Source organism: Canis lupus, chromosome 8, assembly GCF_048164855.1.
Source record: "Canis lupus baileyi chromosome 8, mCanLup2.hap1, whole genome shotgun sequence".
Taxonomy (NCBI): domain Eukaryota; kingdom Metazoa; phylum Chordata; class Mammalia; order Carnivora; family Canidae; genus Canis; species Canis lupus.
This window is the reverse complement of record NC_132845.1, coordinates 67210397-67228551: the sequence shown is the minus strand read 5'-3', so window position 1 is coordinate 67228551 and position 18155 is coordinate 67210397. Positions and strand designations below refer to the sequence as shown.

The 18155-nt window shown below is 47.8% G+C and overlaps 1 protein-coding gene and 1 long non-coding RNA gene across 3 annotated transcripts in view; one reads left to right on the top strand and one right to left on the bottom strand.

Annotated features, from left to right (window-relative positions):
• Positions 1–18155, top strand: part of SMURF1 (SMAD specific E3 ubiquitin protein ligase 1) — a 113401-nt gene that overhangs the window by 90466 nt on the left and 4780 nt on the right. Inside the window, exons 10-17 of one of the 2 annotated variants that reach the window (XM_072837023.1) lie at positions 881–1079; positions 2852–2955; positions 10644–10758; positions 12014–12192; positions 13765–13902; positions 14669–14789; positions 15780–15981; positions 17459–17543. In XM_072837023.1, the coding sequence (XP_072693124.1) occupies positions 881–1079; positions 2852–2955; positions 10644–10758; positions 12014–12192; positions 13765–13902; positions 14669–14789; positions 15780–15981; positions 17459–17543 (1143 nt within the window). The remainder of the gene's footprint in view (positions 1–880; positions 1080–2851; positions 2956–10643; positions 10759–12013; positions 12193–13764; positions 13903–14668; positions 14790–15779; positions 15982–17458; positions 17544–18155) is intronic. The other variant, XM_072837022.1, reaches the window with a different exon arrangement.
• On the bottom strand, positions 608–15360 carry LOC140638917 (uncharacterized). The gene is made up of 2 exons (XR_012035872.1): positions 13077–15360; positions 608–2100 (listed from the first exon to the last, which is right to left on the bottom strand). It is a non-coding gene; the product is annotated as an uncharacterized lncRNA (long non-coding RNA).

Sequence of the window (18155 nt, the reverse complement as noted above, 5' to 3'; positions counted from 1 at the left end):
TTTATTGCTTGCAGCCTAAATAAAATTCACTGAGAGGGCAGTATTAGACAGTACAGCTCCATTCTTGAAGCTTCCGTCATGCAGTTCTCTGAGGGAGTTGGTGGCCCTTAGAGCGAGGGGCAGTGAAATTAGGCTTTTCCTTAGTGCCTGCTCGTCACCACCTGGAAGGGCTGCTACAGTCCATAATGCTCCTCCCTGGAACCTTGTCCTATGCCCATCATTCTGGGACAACTTGGAACTGAAAGTTATCTGGGATCCCATGTTCAGTGTTCTGGGTTTGTTGTGTTCTCTAGAACCTAAGAGCCCACATTAGCCCTTTTCATTGACAGCTGACCTTGGTGGCAGAACCTGAACAAGACAAATGCCACTTCATCCCTCTACTATCCCTAGTCCTTGATTCTACCAGAATTTTCTGAGTGAGCTTAGAAATGCCTGGGTCGTGAAAATGAGGAATGGTTTCCATTATATTGCACTGGCATTGTTTGCCCCTTTATGATAATCTGCTTATGAAATTTCTCACGTCAGCTCCATGTAATCCTAGCCACCAAGGCACATCTCACCAACTACACGTTGGTCAGTCTCACAGATACATACCAGATGCGTGATAAATGATTGCAATTTATGCTTTTCTTTATAGCACTGAAAATGTATGGGATGAGCAGTTGCGTGGAATTGGGGTATCTTCTTTATTTAGGCCGTATCTAGACCTCTCTATGTAGGCCAGTGGTGGCCACTGTCAGTGTTTACACATCTTCATGTATGGTTATATCAGCAGAGAGAACATTTCTTCTCGCAGTTCAGTCACTCAGTGTGGGGGGCGCTGCTTGCAGCTCCCTTGGCTGCTGCTTTGGAGTGACCTAGATGCTTCTGTTCTTTCCAGTCACCAGTGCCAACTAAAGGAGCCCAGCCAGCCACTGCCTTTGCCCAGCGAGGGCTCCGTGGAAGATGAGGAGCTGCCTGCCCAGAGATATGAACGAGATTTAGTGCAGAAGCTGAAGGTGCTCAGACATGAGCTTTCACTTCAGCAGCCCCAAGCCGGCCATTGCCGCATCGAAGTATCCAGAGAAGAAATATTTGAGGTATGGAATTTGGTGTGACCAGCAGTGAGGCACAGATTCTTCATCCCTGTTTACAAACAGTGCATTCTCCTTTCTATTGGGTGTTTCAGGCCTTGATTTTATTACTCAATGAATTCCAGGGCTTTTTCAGGACCAGTGGTCACACAGAGAAACAGACCGTATTTCCTCTTGTGGTGGAAGTTGAAAAGCTGAAAAGCTCAAGAGCCTCTAAAGTGAAAATAAAAAGATTTACACCGAAACTAGTACTAAATAATCCTGTTGGGACACCTGGGTGGCTCATTGGTTGAGTGTCTGCCTTCAGCTCAGGGCATTGTGATCCCCGGAGTCTGGGGATCGAGTCCCATGTCGGGCTCCCTGTGTGGAGCCTGCTCTCCCTCTGCCTGTGTTTCTGCCTCTCTCTCTGTGTGTCTCTCATGAATAAATAAAGTATTAAAAAAAATCCTGGAAATCCTCTTACCTGCTCTGTGCAGATACACATTCCCAAAATCTGCCTGGTTTCTTCAGAACCAGTCATTCCTTCTATTGCCCTTGCACAGAGCTTCATCCATTGGCATGGCCTCCTCAGAGCAGCTTAGGGACCAAATGGCCACTACATTGTGTTTTCAGGAAATAAGGAAGATCAGCTGGGTCCTGGGAAGGGTTCTGTCCTTCATACAGCTCCTCGGAGGGATCAAGGCCACCAACCAGGCGGGACCCTCTTGTAGACGGGGCCCTTTACTCCAGGAAGATGATCGGAAGGTAGAATCTCCACGATTCTACCTTCATCTGGGCCATATCTGGCCTGCCTTTGTGGCATCATTGGCAGAAGTGATCAAAGGAGACTGGATAGGGCCTGAACGCAGATCCTACTGGGCTGCAGCAGCAGGAGGAGGGGCACAAGGGTGAGGACTGTGGCTTGGGGAGCCCAGTACGGCCTTCATGGTGATGGGTACTGAGGAAATGCCCAGGGTTAGCCTGTGTTCCAGTGTTGGGCGAATGGAGGAATCGGCCAAAATGGCCGTTGAGCAGTCTTAACTGGTTGCTGGGGAGAGAAAAGAGCTGAATTATTGACATGTTGCTGCCAGATCATTCTACTCAGCATCCTCTTTCCCTCTTGGGATGCCAGAGCTTGAATTACATTAAATTTAAAGCATGAAAAGATTCTCAAGTGCCTTATCATTGAAAATGTCTACAAACATTCAGCTAGTTCCACTCAAAATGCTGAATCTGGGGGCAGGCTGGGCTGGCCACCTGTTCTCTGTGTTTTGGGTAAGCTACTGTATGTCTTACTAAAACCCTTCTTTTGCTTTTTTGACTCTGTGGAAATCATGTGGTTCTTCACCTCAGATATAAAAACAGGCTTAGAATGTTTTTACTATTCAGATTCTCTAGTGACATCTTCATGTTGGTTAAAATAAAGAAGCTGTTCTTAGTATGGCCACATTAAAATTAATTTGTGTGGAGAACATGGGCTCTAGGGAGGATGTGTGCTCTGAAGCCTTTAGTGATTATGCTGAGAATGAGTCTGTGAGTGTCCTTTCGGTGTGGTGTTGCCTGGCACCAGCTGCCTTGTTTCTGAGGGAGACCCGGGGAGATCTGGTGACAGGAGCCACTGCATAAGCTACATGGGACACTAGACACCAAATCAACGCTCTGATAGGGAACCAGAGTGAACTCGGATTTAAATGAATATGCATCCTAATTCAGGCTTCATCTGACAACCTTTCACCTTTTTGTAACTGTAACTTAATGCCACCTGTTCCTCTCTCTGACGCTGTCATTTTGCCGAGCAGGAATCTTACCGCCAGATCATGAAGATGCGGCCTAAGGATTTGAAGAAGCGGCTGATGGTGAAGTTCCGGGGAGAAGAAGGTTTGGATTATGGCGGAGTGGCAAGGTGAGGGGCTGGGTCAATCCCACTTTCTGCTCCATGGGGCGCTGCACTGCCCGGATGGGAGGTTTTCGGGGAGGCGCTTGTCCTGGGGTGATCAGGACTCCCACGTGGCCTTCAGCGCTTCTGGCAATGAGGGTGTGGCAGAGCCACACTTTATTTCTTGGAAAGAGAGGTTTAAATTTTTCAAACCCCCACCCCCGCCCCTCCACTCTATCTGACAGCTCCACACCTGAAACACGAGGGACCTGCTCCTGAAATTAGTCTGGGTGGGAGGCAGCCTTGCTCTTCTCAGGAGAGGACTTTTGGGGCACTTGTTTCAAAGGAATTTTGCAAAATGCTATGTTGGTCAAAAGAATTCCTGCACATGATCTTAAAAATAGAAAAATGAAAAGCTGCTATTTCCCATCCTACCTCATTACACCTTTGAGACAACTGCCTTTTTTGCTCTTTTAACTATTTCTTCTAATAGGTAATATTGTATCACTAAATTGACCAAGTTCAGACATTATGCATTGACTATGTATATGGTCATAGACACAGATAGATGATAATGCTTGTGGTGAGATCTAATTTAATACTTTCCATTCCTAATTTGGTGCTGTCACAATTTGTAGATCTTCTTTCATTGTCTTTGTAACTTTACATGATGTGTTTTCATCATTATTTTTGGTTTGTCAACTGGAAACGATATCTCTTGACCTCATTTTCATAAGCAAAAGGGATATAAATACTCCTGACTTCCCCTTCAGAAGTCCTTCCCCCTTTACCTCCTATGTTCTGGCATCCATCATACTTTCACAGTGTAGAGGTGTAAGGTTTCTAGACTGTTCTGTATCCTGTGCATGTTGGCCTATTATTTTTAAGAGTTGAAAATCAGTACATTGTTTGTACTGTTATGACTACGTAAATATTGTTCACTGAGGGCTTAGGTGGTATTTCATAATTTATTTTAGCCTTTTGAACAAATTTTAATTTCTCCAAGGATTTATTCATGTTTGTCTTCTTTTCTAAAAAAGCAGGCTTTGTCTTTACGGCCCCATTAAGCTTCATCTTTTGCTATCCCCCACACCTCCCTTCCTTTCTGTGTCTCTGTCATGGAGACCATCCAGCCCTGGCTCTCTAGGCCTTCTGCACAGTTGTCGTCTTGGGGCTTCGCTGCTTTTTCTGGGCTAGAGCTTTGCTTTTTGGATCTCACAGCTTTCTCTTCCTTGGTTTTCTCTCTCATGTTACCAGAGTCTATTCTTAAGTAGCTTTCTTAGAAAAGACCTGTGGGAGGCAAATCTTCCAAGGTTTTACGGAAAATATCTGTTAATTGTCATTTTGACTGATAGATTGATTTTTTTATAGACTTCTAGGAAGAAAATAACTTTGCTTCAGAGCTTTGAAGGCACTGCTGTCCTGTCTTCCAGCACCGGGTGTTCCTGAGCTGTGGTCTGAGGACAGTCTGATTTTAGGCCTTCCTTCACCAGAAGTTATTTAGCTCCACCCAGGACCACCTGTCATCCAGGATCTACTACCTTTTTTCTCTTTTACACCCCCTTCCCATCCTTCCTCCTTACATGCCATCCACCACCACAGCCACTCCTTCACTTCTCTTTCCATTGGCTGTGCTTGGCCAGTAGAACCTCAGCTCCGAAAGGTCCGTCCTGGGGCCACTGAGCCTCTCCTGAGCAGCAGAGGGTGGCTGGAGGAAGATGCTTCCCTGCCATGTTTCTCTCTGCTTCTCTTGCATCCCCACTACGCTCTTCCTCAGACCTCTCCCTCGCTCCCACCCACCTTCACTCCCAGCTGCAGACTTTGGTTCCTCTTGCTCTGAGGACACAGAAGTAAAGAGTATTTCCTTACCACCACCAGATACCTAGGCTGCTAGCATCTGGCCCTGTGTGGGGCCCTGTATTCCCTGAATGGCCCTATGTGGCCCAGGTGTGTTCCTGCAGAAGGGCAACCCTGCGCCTTGCACAGTACGTGCCAGAACCTTGTGCTCCTACTGTTCTTTCACATCTGTCTCATTTCCTCAAAAAGTTCCTCTCTCCTTTTCTCTTGGGTTGGTTTTGCCCCCACACACGTGTGCTACAACTCCCTTCTTAAAAGAAACACATGCCCCCAAGCCTTCCCTGGACAGCATATCCCTTTCTGTCAAAGCTTTAAGGAGGCATGAAAGGCAAATGGAGCAAAGTAAAAAGAAAAACAATGGGAAATTCCGGGAAAAACAAAAATGTGCTTAAGAATGCTCCTCCCTGATTCACTGACCTGTTTTGTTTTGTTTCTCTGTTCTCCTTATAGCAGAACCCCTTGCAAGAGTTGTTCACCACCCTAGCCCTGCTTCTACATCCCTCACTTCCTCTTGCACCCCTCCCCAGCTCTCTGTCCTTCTGCCCTCTGAAGCCTTTTGTGTCAAGGTCTCCCTCGGCTTACATCTCCCCAGGCCCTGCCTTACCACTCCTGTGCTTCCCGCTCAGGTGCTGGCAGCAGCACCTGACAGCATCGGTCACTCCCTATTCTCGAAGCTTTTTTTCCACTTGGTTCTGGGACACTACCCTCTCTTTGTTTGCCTTCTGGCTCACTGCCAGTCCCCTGTGCGGTGCTCCTTACCCCGGAGCATCAGCAGCCCTCATCTCAGTCCTAGGCTTGCCCGAGTGAGCCCTGGGTTACATCTTTGCGCCTGTGCCCTACTTCTTGTTCCCCTCAACAGCACACTTGTTTGCCCTGGGCTCTTCTCAGGGATTCTTAAAGCTTCCTAAATCTAACAGTACCCAATCTCTGGTGGCCCCCTCATACTAGTTTCTTGTTTCTCCTACCTTGGTCCCTGGGCAGCCCTGACTCCCTCCCTGTCACCTCCCAGAGCCCATCCAGCCATGGTCCTCAGCAGAGAGCCCTGCCCCGACCATCTGTGGCCCCTCCATCTCCCTGGCTCCCCATTCAGGCTCTGCCATTCCTGGCTCCCGATTGCCATGCTGTGGCCATTCCCCCTGCCTCCCTGCTTCTCACTGTCCTGCATAGGCCACTGCCTGAGGCAGCTAGTGTGAACTTTCTAGCGATTCTGGCAGTCATTCCCTATTCCAGAGCCTCCAGCTGACGCCTCACAGGTGGCCCCAGGCTTGGCCTGTGGTGGCTGCACTCTCCCTGCGGCCTGCCTCAGGCCTATAGTATCCTGAGATTTTCGGGTAGCCTGTCCCTCTGTTCTCTGGAGTCTGCTCACACAGTCCCCGTTAGGGTCCTTCCCTGGCCCCGGCCTGCATGCCACAGCCCATGTGCCCCGGAGCTGCCCTGTCCTTGCTGAGTCCCCACTTCCCAGAAGAGCACCTGACAAGGGGCTGCCCAAGCAGCGGCGTGTTCTGACTCACAGTGTCCTCCCTTCCATGTCCTTGCTTTGCTCTTGAAGTGCCTCTTGCTCAGAAGCTGGATTCCCTGGGCTGACCCTTCAGGTCTCTCCTCTTTTTCTTTCATTTCCCATCTTTGCTTGGGAAATTTTTTCCCCTACTTCTAGGAGATCTCAACTTCCGGTGCTTGAGTGTGTTTTCTTAATGTGAACAAAAGTGGTGGTTCTGGACAGTCTATTTATTTATTTTTACTTCCCCATCTCTGAGGGTTTTTTTTTTTTTCTCTTATTGAAGTATTGACACACAATGTAACATTAGTTTCGGGTGTACAACATAATGTTTTGTAAAAGTCTACATCTTATGCTCTGCTCACCACAAGCATGGCCACCACCTGTCACCATACAGTGAGTGCCACGGCACTACCACCGGCCATAACCCTGTGCTGTGCACCTTCTCTCCCTGGGACTTCCTCATTGCCGTGGTCGCCTGTACCCCTGCTCCCCTTCACCCACCTGACCCCGCCCTTCACCCCTTACCCCTGGCAGCCATCAGTTAGTTCTCTGTCTTTATGGGTCTGTCTCTGCTTTCGTTTGTTTTGTTGTATTTTTTAGATTCCACATATAAATGAAATCATATGGTATTTTGTTTCTCTGACTTATTTCACTTAGCATATTGTCACAAGTGGCAAGATCTCACCCTTTTTTATGATTAACATTCCATCATGTATGTATACCACACGTTCTTTATCATTCACCTGTCCGTGAACACTGAGGTTGCTTCCGGATCTTAGCTATTGTAAATAATGCTGCAGTAAGCATAGAGTGCATACAACTTTTTGAATTAGTGTTTTCATTCTCTTTGGGTAAATACCCAGTAGTGGAGTTAATGGATTACATGGTATTTCTATTTTTCATTTTTTGAGGAACCTTCATACTGCCGTTCACAGTGGCTGCACTGCTCTAGCATTTTAATTATCTTTTTAAAGATTTTATTTATTTATTCACGAGAGACACAGAGAGAGACAGAGGCAGAGACATAGGCAGAGGGAGAAGCAGGCTCCATGCAGGGAGCCCAACATGGGACTCGATCCCAGGTCTCCAGGATCATGTCCTGGGCTGAGGGTGGCGCTAAACCGCTGAGCCACCTGGGCTGCCCTGCTGTAGCATTTAAAAAATCTTTTTATGTTGTCATAACATACTCATTTATTGATTCCATGGTAACAAAATATAAATTGAGAAGTTCTTATCTATCATCTATGAGTCTTCACATGACTGAATCTTAACACCCCTGTCATTTGTATGAGAATTGTGTTTACTCATTAACCATTAAATGTTGAGACTCTACGTGTACTAGGGATACCACAGTGAGCAAAGTAACATGATTTCTGCCCCTCCAGAGTCCCGGGTCTGATGAGGTACAGACATTAATGAAAGAATTACACAAATAATTATGAAATCTCTGGTAGCTGCTACAGAGGAGGCCCGTGCTCCTCCTGTAAGGATGTGTCTTGGGAAGTCAGGGGGTAGGACAGCATTACATGCCCACAATTTAGAAAACACAAGCCAACTCTCAGCCCTACAGCAGTTGCCCCAAGAAAAATTATGTTCTGAAAAGCATTATAGGTGGTCAGGTGGTCTCATTTGGTTTCTGGGTAGAGCTGGTATTTTCTTCAGCAGCCAAAGAAAAGAATTAAAAAGCAAGAAGTCACAATCTGGCCTTCCGGCCCGGATGGAATGATTCCTCCACCTTCTTCTCACTGACTGTCTCTGCCCTTCTCCCACCGTCCCGCCAAATCCACCTGGGATGACAGATGCAGAAAGGCATGCGTTTGCCCAACAGTGCGCTCACCTCGGCACCAACTCTCCATTGGAAACATTTTTCCTTTCAAGACTATCCTTAGATTGTTTCTTGAACTTCTCGATCTTGATTCTAGAAACCATCTTTCCTTTGGCAAATGTAACTTCTGTTTGCCCTCAATAGCACAAATTCTGTCTCTGGGCAAGAGGATTAGGGGGGCAGAAAGAGAATCTCCCTAGACATTCCTATTTGCCCCAACAATTGAAATTAGACTACTTGCATTCCCTCTTCTATGCTATTTCCTTTATAGTCTCAGAAATTCAGTATCCTGAACTGTTCCAACCTACCATCATTCCTTTGGCTGGTATTATATATATTCTCAGGAATAGCTTGATTTAGTTTGGTAGGAGTTCTCTTCCTTCTACGTGTCCTGTTTTTATTTATTAAGTCTTCCGCATGGAGAGAAGTCTTTGTGGAGCAGCCTTGGCTGACACGGTGCTCTAGCAAAAAGAGCTGTGAGTTCTGCCCTTTTCCTGCCTCCAGTTGGGTCTTGTATTGTTTCAGGCCTGGGGTCCTTCCTCCGTGTACTGTAGGGAAGCAGACCCCCTACAGAGAGCTATAGAGAGATATACATCCCACACATGGTGTGTGTACTCATCAGCTGGTCGATGAGAATCCGTTTACGCTCACTTCCCCAGTGTTTGGTTCTGAACCATTTCCTGTATCATTAAAAAACCATTTGCCTGTATGGTCAGCTTTCCCCTTGCCACTTCCTTAGCATACCTAATATGCCTCCCTACCTCGTGCGTGACTCGGTCAGAATGTTTGCTTGTATTTTAATCACTTCCTGTCTAGACAGTTGCAGGTCCTTGGCTTCTGAAAATGATTCTTCTCAAACTCAAACTCTAAAATGCAGGGATGAGTCCAGGTCTTATAGTTGGGAAATTCTGCCTTTCCTAATAAAGGATTTTTTTTTTTTTTTTGACATTTAGGGTCTCCTTGCTTCCGGCACTTCCTTTCCATTCTTTTGAGCTTGATACATAATTTTGTTGTGGTCTGATCCTTTTTGTGAGTATCCTCACAGTTTTCTTGGATTATTTGCATGTGTGCTTGTCCTTTCATAATCTCTCTCAGTTCCATGCCTTTTCTATTTGACAGAGGAAGAAATTCCAGAATAAAACTTGAGTAGAAAGAAGAGGCTCTTTGTAGAAGTGGTACAGGTGCTTGTGTAAGGTTCTCCCCATACCTGGGCTTGTCACAGCTAACCATAGCACTGAATCATACAGGTTCTATTGAGAGGCTTATGTTGTTTCTGATTTGGGGCTTTTTTTTTCTTTTGAAATATTTTATTTATTTATTCATGAGAGACACACAGAGAGAGGCAGAGACACAGGCAGAGGGAGAAGTGGGCTCCATGCAGGAAGCCCAACATGGGACTCGATCCTGGGTCTCCAGGATCATGCCCTGGGCTGAAGACAGGCGCCAAACCTCTGAGCCACCCAGGCATCCCTGATTTGGGGCTTTTTTTTTTTTTTTTTAACAATGAAATGATTGGAATATATAGGAATTCTGAAAATAATTTCTTCTTATATATTCCATCCAAATTTTAGAACTCTTAGAATCTAATCTTATTAAGTATTAAACTTTTTTATTAAATTACAAAAAGTAATGAATGTTGTGGTACCTGCGTGGCTCAGTCAGTCGAGTGACTCTTGATTTCGGTTCAGGTCATGAGATCGAGCCCCGAGCCAGGCACCATGCCAGGCATGGAGCCTACTTATGATTCTCTCTCTACCTCTGCCCCTTCCTTGCTTGCATGCGCACTTTCTCTTTCTCGCAAAAAAAAAAAAAAAAAAGTCATAAATTTTTATGGCAAAAAGATAGAATTTGACAAGATAGAAGATTATGAAGGGCAAAAGTCATTCTTATTCCCTGTCTCCCCAGACTCTGAAATATCTTCTCCTCACTTAAGTGTTAGAAACATGTTAAAGTTGGAAATTTAAAAAGTATCTAGAAAGAACCAAAAGAAAAATGAAAGTGCCCCAGACTGCTAATTCTCAGGTTAACTATTGTCAACGTATCAGCGTAAATCCTCCTTTTTCTCTTTGCTCCATGGATAGTTTTTTCCTGCTGTGTGTACATGTGTGTGCATGCACACTCTTTTTAAATAAAAGTAGGATCTTAGTTCTTATTGTACTTTTGTCCATCATTACCACATCATGAACATCATCACCTGAGATGTGGATCTTTGCACAGTAGCAAAGAAAACTCCAGCTGAGGTGCAGGAAAGCTGACAAGATACGTGTCGAGAACATTGCTTGCAGGAGGCGGTCCCGATTCTGGTCCATCTGGTTCATCAGCTTCAGAACCATCGGGGTTTGGGCCATAAAAGCCATCTGTCATTCAGTCAGAAGTGAGTTATTACTTCCCAATCAATCTGTGCAAGTCACTTTCTTTCAGAGCAGGACATCCCTCCAGTGTGGCCTTCCAGGGCACAGGCAATGAGTCTTTTGGGTAAGACATAAGATTAGATATTTCACACGTATAAAATGGCTTTCATGTTATTGTTCCTAGGGAGTGGCTTTATTTATTATGCCATGAAATGTTGAATCCATATTATGGACTCTTCCAATATTCTACGGACAACATTTACATGTTGCAAATCAACCCGGATTCTTCAATTAATCCAGTAAGTATTCACGCTTATAAAGAGGGAGTGAATTGGAAAATTTTTGTAAATAGATATTCAGGTTTGGTCTCAGTTTATTCATTGTAGACTTATGCAAAGTCTCTGACAATAGATACTGAAAGGTAGAGTGGGAACTGGATTGAGATGGAGGCTTTCTCTCCTGTGTGTCCCATGCCTGGGATCACTGGGTATTTTGTTTTCAAAGACAGAAGTGAAAATGAGCTGCTCGGAATGCTCAGAGCCCTTTAATCACCAATTGGGGGAACTGAGGTAGTAGGACTGTGTTTGTTGACCGTGTCATTCTGAGACGTGGGCTACATAGTCGGTCCTCCTCCTAATCAAAATGGGAACTTCCCCAACTGGCCTTTTGGGCCACCAGTGCTGATAGTCTTAGCTGCTTGCTTGAGAGGAGGCTGTAAGTGTGGAGTGTTTGCGTGACCAGCCCAGAGTTGGGCAGCAGGTGTTTGGGGGCTGTCCTGTGGGGCAGGGCCCGTGGTCACCGCTACCGCTACCGCTGCCGCTGCCGGGGCCAAGGCCCCTGAGGCAAAGCCTGGGACCAGCTCTACACTACAATCATTCAGGTGTGACAGAGTTCTTTACCAAAATGGAAATGAGGTTTTGATGAATTCTGATTATAATTCCAATGGAAAGCAGAGATGTGTGTTTTCCTGTGAAAAACCAGAGCAGCTCTAGTTTTAGAATGGTCCTCTTACACTTATTTTCCTTTCTGTTCCTTTTTTGCTGTTTCTTCTTCTTTGCATTTTTTTCTCTTCCACTTTCTCTAGGGACTCGGGGAGGGATGGTAGAAGAAGGAGGGGATTTGCCATCTGCTTGCTTTCTCTGTGGTGCAGCAGGGAGACGCGGGGCCAGCTTCCTGGGCACCTTGCTCTTTGGAGGACCTGTGCTTGGTTTCATTCCCTGCAGTTGCTGTGTTGAAATCCTTAACAACTTTGGAGTAAGGGGCCCTGCATTATCCTTTCACACGGAGTGCCGCCAGTGACGTAGCAGTCCTGAGCAGGTGTCTGAATTGAGGGCATGTAACATGTTCAGATGATCCATGCAGAAGACGTGCTCCAAGTTTTGACCACCTAACCTGCTCTCTTTCCTATGTCTGAGAGCACAGCCTGTGAGGGATGGAGTCAGGGCCTGGCTGCAATGAGACAGTTTTCCCAAAAAGCTTGGAGGCAGCACAGGGTCTCTCCACTCTGGCTCTGCCTTTTTCTAATGACTTCGTGTTCTCTGGTGCCCCCTACAGGACCACCTGTCTTATTTCCATTTTGTGGGCCGGATCATGGGTCTCGCTGTGTTCCACGGGCACTACATAAACGGGGGCTTCACGGTTCCCTTCTATAAGCAGCTCCTGGGGAAGCCCATCCAGCTCTCGGATTTGGAGTCGGTGGACCCAGAATTACACAAGAGCTTGGTGTGGATTCTGTAAGTACAGCCTCACCGTTCAGTTCATGGAACATTCGTGCACAGCCACCCATCTTGTGTGCCAGACTATCATTCTGTATGTGTGTGTGCATGTGAATGCTTTTGAGGGGTGGGTGTGAAGTTGGTGCAGAGAAATAAAGAAACACTGATTTACAACCAGAAACATAAAAGAAGATTTAACAAGAAATACTCTGTTGACTGGCTTTTTTCATGATGTTTGGCCAGTTTCACTTCATAGGCTCATTTCTTTTGCTGTTTCCTCACATTTTTCAGGTCTGATCACAATTGGTCCCCAGGCCTGAGAGGTGGGTGGGTGGTTTGCTTTTGACTCTCTAGGGGGGCTCTGGTTAGCAGGTGGAGGGAAAGTATCAAAAACAAAATCAGCATCAAAGTATCTTATGTCAAAGTATTTGCTACAAGAAAAGTATCAAGAGAAATTATATTCAGTCACCTTTTTTTTTTTTTTTTTTTTTTGTTTATGATAGTCACAGAGAGAGAGAGAGAGAGAGGCAGAGACAAAGGCAGAGGGAGAAGCAGGCTCCATGCACCGGGAGCCCGATGTGGGATTCGATCCCGGGTCTCCAGGATCGCGTCCTGGGCCAAAGGCAGGTGCCAAACCGCTGCACCACCCAGGGATCCCCATATTCAGTCACCTTTGTTTCAGAATTATCGTGGGCAGCCTGGGTGGCTCAGTGGTTTAGCATCTGCCTTCAGCCCAGGGCGTGATCCTGGAGACCCGGGATCGAGTCTCATGTCGGGCTCCTTGCATGGAGCCTGCTTCTCCCTCTGCCTCTCTCTCTCTTGGTGTCTCTCATTAATAAATAAATAAAATCTTTAAAAAATAAAAATAATTTTAAAAATTTAAAAGAATTATCCTAACATACCCTTGCAAGCAGTGGGCCCAGTTGCATGGTGAGCAGCGTGTCACAGGTCCTCACACGTGAACTGATCCCACAGCAGCGGGAGATCCAGGCTCTGGCAGAGGGAGAGTCTGGTCTTGCACTCTGCCTCACTTCACGTGGCCCTACTGGAAATGGGTAGTCTGTGAGGGGCAGGGAGATATTTCCCTCTGTTTCGAGAAGTGTGGCAGGTGGAGGAGCCCATCGAGACTCTCATGTGCTACTTTGTGTGAGGGGCTGCCTTAAAGGGGCGGGAGGACAGTATCATCTGAGTGTATCTCCCTGCACGTTGCTTTCTCATTGACTCGGCTCTTCATGCATCCCTCTCTTCTGTTTATAGACTCTGTTTACAAAGCAGTCAGGTCACTGTGTCTTGTAAAATCACAGGATGACAGAGCCACTGTCACCTTCCTGTGAACGAGGGGAGCCAAGTATCAAGGGTGCATCGTGGAACCATGGTCCCCCGGCACCTCCCGCTCCAAGTGTCCCTGGCCTGTCCCAGGCCCTGTGTCTGCCCAAGGCTCCCCACCTGTCCCCACTCAGCTCTGGGGGTAGCAGTCAGTAAATGCCATTGGTCCGTCCATCCATCTCCTGGACTGTTCCAGCTCCTGTTCTGTTCACAGCTGTATTGTGGCCATGGTCTGACATCCGTCTTCTGTCCTAACTTCCACAGAGAGAATGATATCACCCCCGTGCTAGACCACACTTTCTGTGTGGAACACAATGCTTTCGGGAGGATTCTTCAGCATGAACTAAAACCCAATGGCCGAAATGTTCCTGTCACAGAGGAGAACAAGAAAGAATATGTCCGGTAATGTTCCAGGGAACCGTGGTGGCTGCCCATGGGGACGTCCAGATGCCTGGGACCATCCTGGGTTCACATTTAGATTGCCAAAGTTCCTTCGCTGTTTGAGGCTTACCCATCCCGGCCGGCACTTTTGATCAGAATCACAGTCATAGAGCAGTCGGGTTCAGCAGTGGGGCTCTGTGCAGAGGAGCCCCGATCCCACCAGGGCTGACCTGGTGAAGGGAGACTAATGAGCCCAGAACCCAAGTGGTGGAAGGGATTGCAGGTGGCCTTCCGATCTGGGTGTGAAGGTGGTGGGCGCAGGAGAGACTTGGAGCCTATTAGTTTCCTTGAGAGCAGTCTCCAGGAAGTCTGCTTCACTGTGGTCTGTTTTCCTTCCCACCTCTGATGGCAAATAAATGACTAGTCATTTACACTAGAAATCTGGAAGCATATGGGCTTGTCAGTGTGCTTAGGCTGCCAGACTGGTGTGTGGCTCTCACGGTGTCTCGTGTTTTATTTTCAAATCTACTTTTCAGTTATGCCACTTGCTGTGACAGGTCAGGTTAATTCCTACTGCTGTTTTTAGCAAAGCACGAGAATATGTCAGGGCCTGTGCTGACTTATTTTTAACCTGGTACTTCCAGCTGGTGGGGGTTTGGTGCCCCCCAGGGGAGGCCTGGTGGGCAAGGCATTAGCTTCAGCAGGTGATGTCAGAACCTATTGTGAGGAAAAAATCTTTCCCGTGAACTATTTGCTATTGGCTTTAACTTGTGACTTTGTCTTCCAGGTTGTATGTGAATTGGAGGTTCATGAGGGGGATCGAAGCCCAGTTCCTCGCTCTACAGAAAGGGTTTAATGAACTTATTCCTCAACACTTACTGAAGCCTTTTGACCAGAAGGAACTAGAGGTGTGTGCTCAGCGGGACGAGCCAAGTTAGCAATAGAGGTCTCAGATGCCTTGTCTGACAGTGTGGCTTGCCTGCTCCCCAGCAAGGCTGGGGTTTGTCAGGGTTCCAGAAGAATAGAGCTAGAGCCAGTGGGAGTCGAGGGTGTCTGAGCCTGTTTATGTCCACGCCGAGGGGCTGTCTGCTTTGGTGGAGTGAGTCTAGATTCTTCTCTGGATGTTGTGTGGGGCGTTCTGTGTCTTATCATATTTTTTAGGAGCTCTAGCCCTGGAGGTTCCTAAACCCCCTCCTGTGTATCCACCTCAGAGGGAAGAAATTATCTGCTCTCACCAGATTCTCCCACCACGTCAGCTTTCTGTTTTGGCTCTTGCTATTATTAGACTCAGAACAAAGTGTTACTGTCTTCTCTAATCACACTTCATGTGCTCGAACATAGTGGTTCATTCATCTCTAATCCACCTCCGATGCCAAATGGCTCAGGGCTCTGAAATCCTTCTGTCTTTCTGTCCCTGGTGAGGTGTCACCCGCGGCAGGCAGCAGCTCTGAGCGCCCTCCTTCCCCCAGTGAAAAAACACGTACGCAGCTCCTGGTGCGGTCCCTCTGCTCCAGATCTTGAGCTCCACCTGTCACGGCCCCTGAGCCCCCCACCCCCACCCCCGGATGTGGCCCTTTTTTACACTTGGCCCCTTTGGTCTTGCCAGTTGGTTCTCTTGTACCAACTCCTCGTGGATGTGGCACAAAACCACAAATGTGGACTTGGTTGTTAGAACAGGAGCATGTGCCACAGGCCAGGGGTTGCAAAGTGGCACGAGGTGGCCATGAGTTGGAGGTACTGGGCTGCGGGCATCCTGCTGCACTCTCTGTTTGCCCAAGTCTGGAGCTAGTCTGTTCAGACACTGTAAATCACCTCCTTTCACGTCCTGGGCATGGGAGGTGTGTCGGGACCCTTGTTTGGACGTTCGAGAAGTAACCTGCCTCTGAACACCTTCACAGCTCATCATAGGCGGCCTGGATAAAATAGATGTGAGCGACTGGAAGTCCAACACTCGGCTGAAGCACTGCGTGGCCGACAGCAACATCGTCAGGTGGTTCTGGCAGGCCGTGGAGACCTTCGATGAGGAGAGGAGGGCCAGGCTCCTGCAGTTCGTGACTGGGTCCACTCGGGTCCCTCTCCAGGGGTTCAAGGCTTTGCAAGGTGACTGATGTGGAGGCAGGGCTCCTGACCCCTTGTGCGTGTGTGTGTGTGTGTGTGCGCCCTGCCCCCCCAACACGTGTCCCCTGCTAGGCTACAGCAGGAAGAGCTGGACCACCGTGGTGGGGTGGTTCTCCTGAAACATCTGCTAGGAAATGCTGTGGCCTGTGTTCCTTAACAAATGTCTAGCATTGCGGAGGTGCGCAGCTGGCAGAGAGGCTGCACTTGCTCCCTTGTAAAAGATGGTGGGCTCTAGTCGCCATTCTCCCTGGCGGCTCCACGGCTCAAGGCTGTATGATGTTTTGCCCAAGAAAATACCCATAAACACACAGGAGAGAAGCTCGGGAAAGCAAAGCCCAGCTCCCTGTTGAGCTCACCTTTTGCAGCATCCCTGGCCCAGTGGGCAAGTCTGCAGCCGCCGTGGTGGGTGCCGGCCAGCCAGGCACTTGTTCCAGGCTGAGTCGGGCAAGATCTGAGCAAGGAAGGGCCCTGGAGCCAGTGCCTCCCCTTTGCCCTATAGAATCGATTGGTAGAGGGAGGGTACAAAGAGCAACAAGGCTTTGGGGAAGAAATCAGAGTTTTTGAAGTGCAACATGGATTCATTTCTGAGTCTTCTGATAGCAGCTCTCTGTGTGCAGCCCTGAGATGTTGGGGGAAAGGCCTGGCCTGAGCATCAGGAGGTGGAGTCTCTTGTTGCCTTGTGGGTCATTAGTGCCAGGGGTCCTCCCCAGACCTCAGTTCCCTGCTCCGTGCAGATGCACTGCTTGATAGGCTCCGCTGTGCGGTTTGGGTACCCAGCCTCTCTCTTGTCTCTTCCGACTGTGATCAAAATAATCTGATGTCCAGAGTTTTGATAACCCTGAGAGCGGAGGGAAAAAGGTGAAGAATGATAGTGTACTAAAACTTAGTAAATGGAGTTCTGCATGTTACTAGTGACAGCAGATACACTGCACGTGTAGGATGTTCCCTGTAGACTCTTCTGTGTTTCAAGGACTTCTTTGACAGAAGTCACTTCCATCCCCTTGGGCTTTTGTCCTCGCTGTTTGTCTCTTTTCTTTTCCCATCGTTTCTCTGCCTGCAGAGATTTCCTGACCCTGTATCCTGCTTTTATTATAACTCTGCTGTCCTCTGCCAGTAGCAGGCCTGCTTGCTAAAAAATTGTTCAAAAAAAGGAAAAACATAACTAGTGGTTGAAGGATTTTACCCTTCAAATATGCCCACTTGAGTGGGGGGTTCCTGGCCAGGGTACCTGAGGAACACTCAGCAGTCTGCTCTGTCCCTGAGCTTTTCTAGAATGTCTGAGACAGGTCACAGGATGGCCATGGTCAGCATAGCCGAAAGCAGGCTGAGGTCATGCTGCAGTGTGAAGGCCGTGACCCTCTGGCAAGACGGGCAGCCCGGGCATGGGCTGGGGGTGTGGTTGGCAGTGGGGCCCGGGCCCTGCCTTTGAAGTGCATTAACTAGAATGTTTTCTTGTAAGGTTCTACAGGCGCCGCAGGGCCCCGGCTCTTCACCATCCACCTGATCGATGCCAACACAGACAACCTTCCAAAGGCCCACACCTGGTAAGGACCGGGATCCTGTCCCCATGGAGTGCCACCCTTTGCGTGACTCTTCTAAGCTCTTTTCTTTTATGTAGCACTGTGTCCTTTATCAGCATCCCAGAACAACTGGCTATGGCCCTGGTGTCAAATGGAACGAGCAGCCAGCAGTGTGTCACATGAGGCTTATCGGAAGTCTTTCATGAAACCAGTTTTGTTGTGTTGGCTGGCACTCCAGCAGCTCAGGTCTTGTCCTCACTGGGTCTTGTGTGAGCACACCTGTCCCTCTCAGTAGGAAAACTAGTTTTCATTTAAAATTTATTATTTTTTTTTTTTTTTGAGAGAGGACACGTACGTGCGAGTGGTAGGGAGGGGCAGAGGGAAAGGGAGAGTCCTAAGCAGGCTCCAGGACACTCAGTGTGACCCAGCGCTCCATCTCACGGACCTGAGATTGTGACCTGAGCTGAAATCAAGAGTCCCACCCGGGTGCCCCGAAAACGTAGTATTTTATATTTTTTAAAAGGCTTATTTTTTAAAAAGATTTTATTCATGAGAGACACACACACACAGAGAGGCAGAGATACAGGCAGAGGAAGAAGCAGGCTCCCCTCAGGAGAGCCCCATATGGGACTCCAT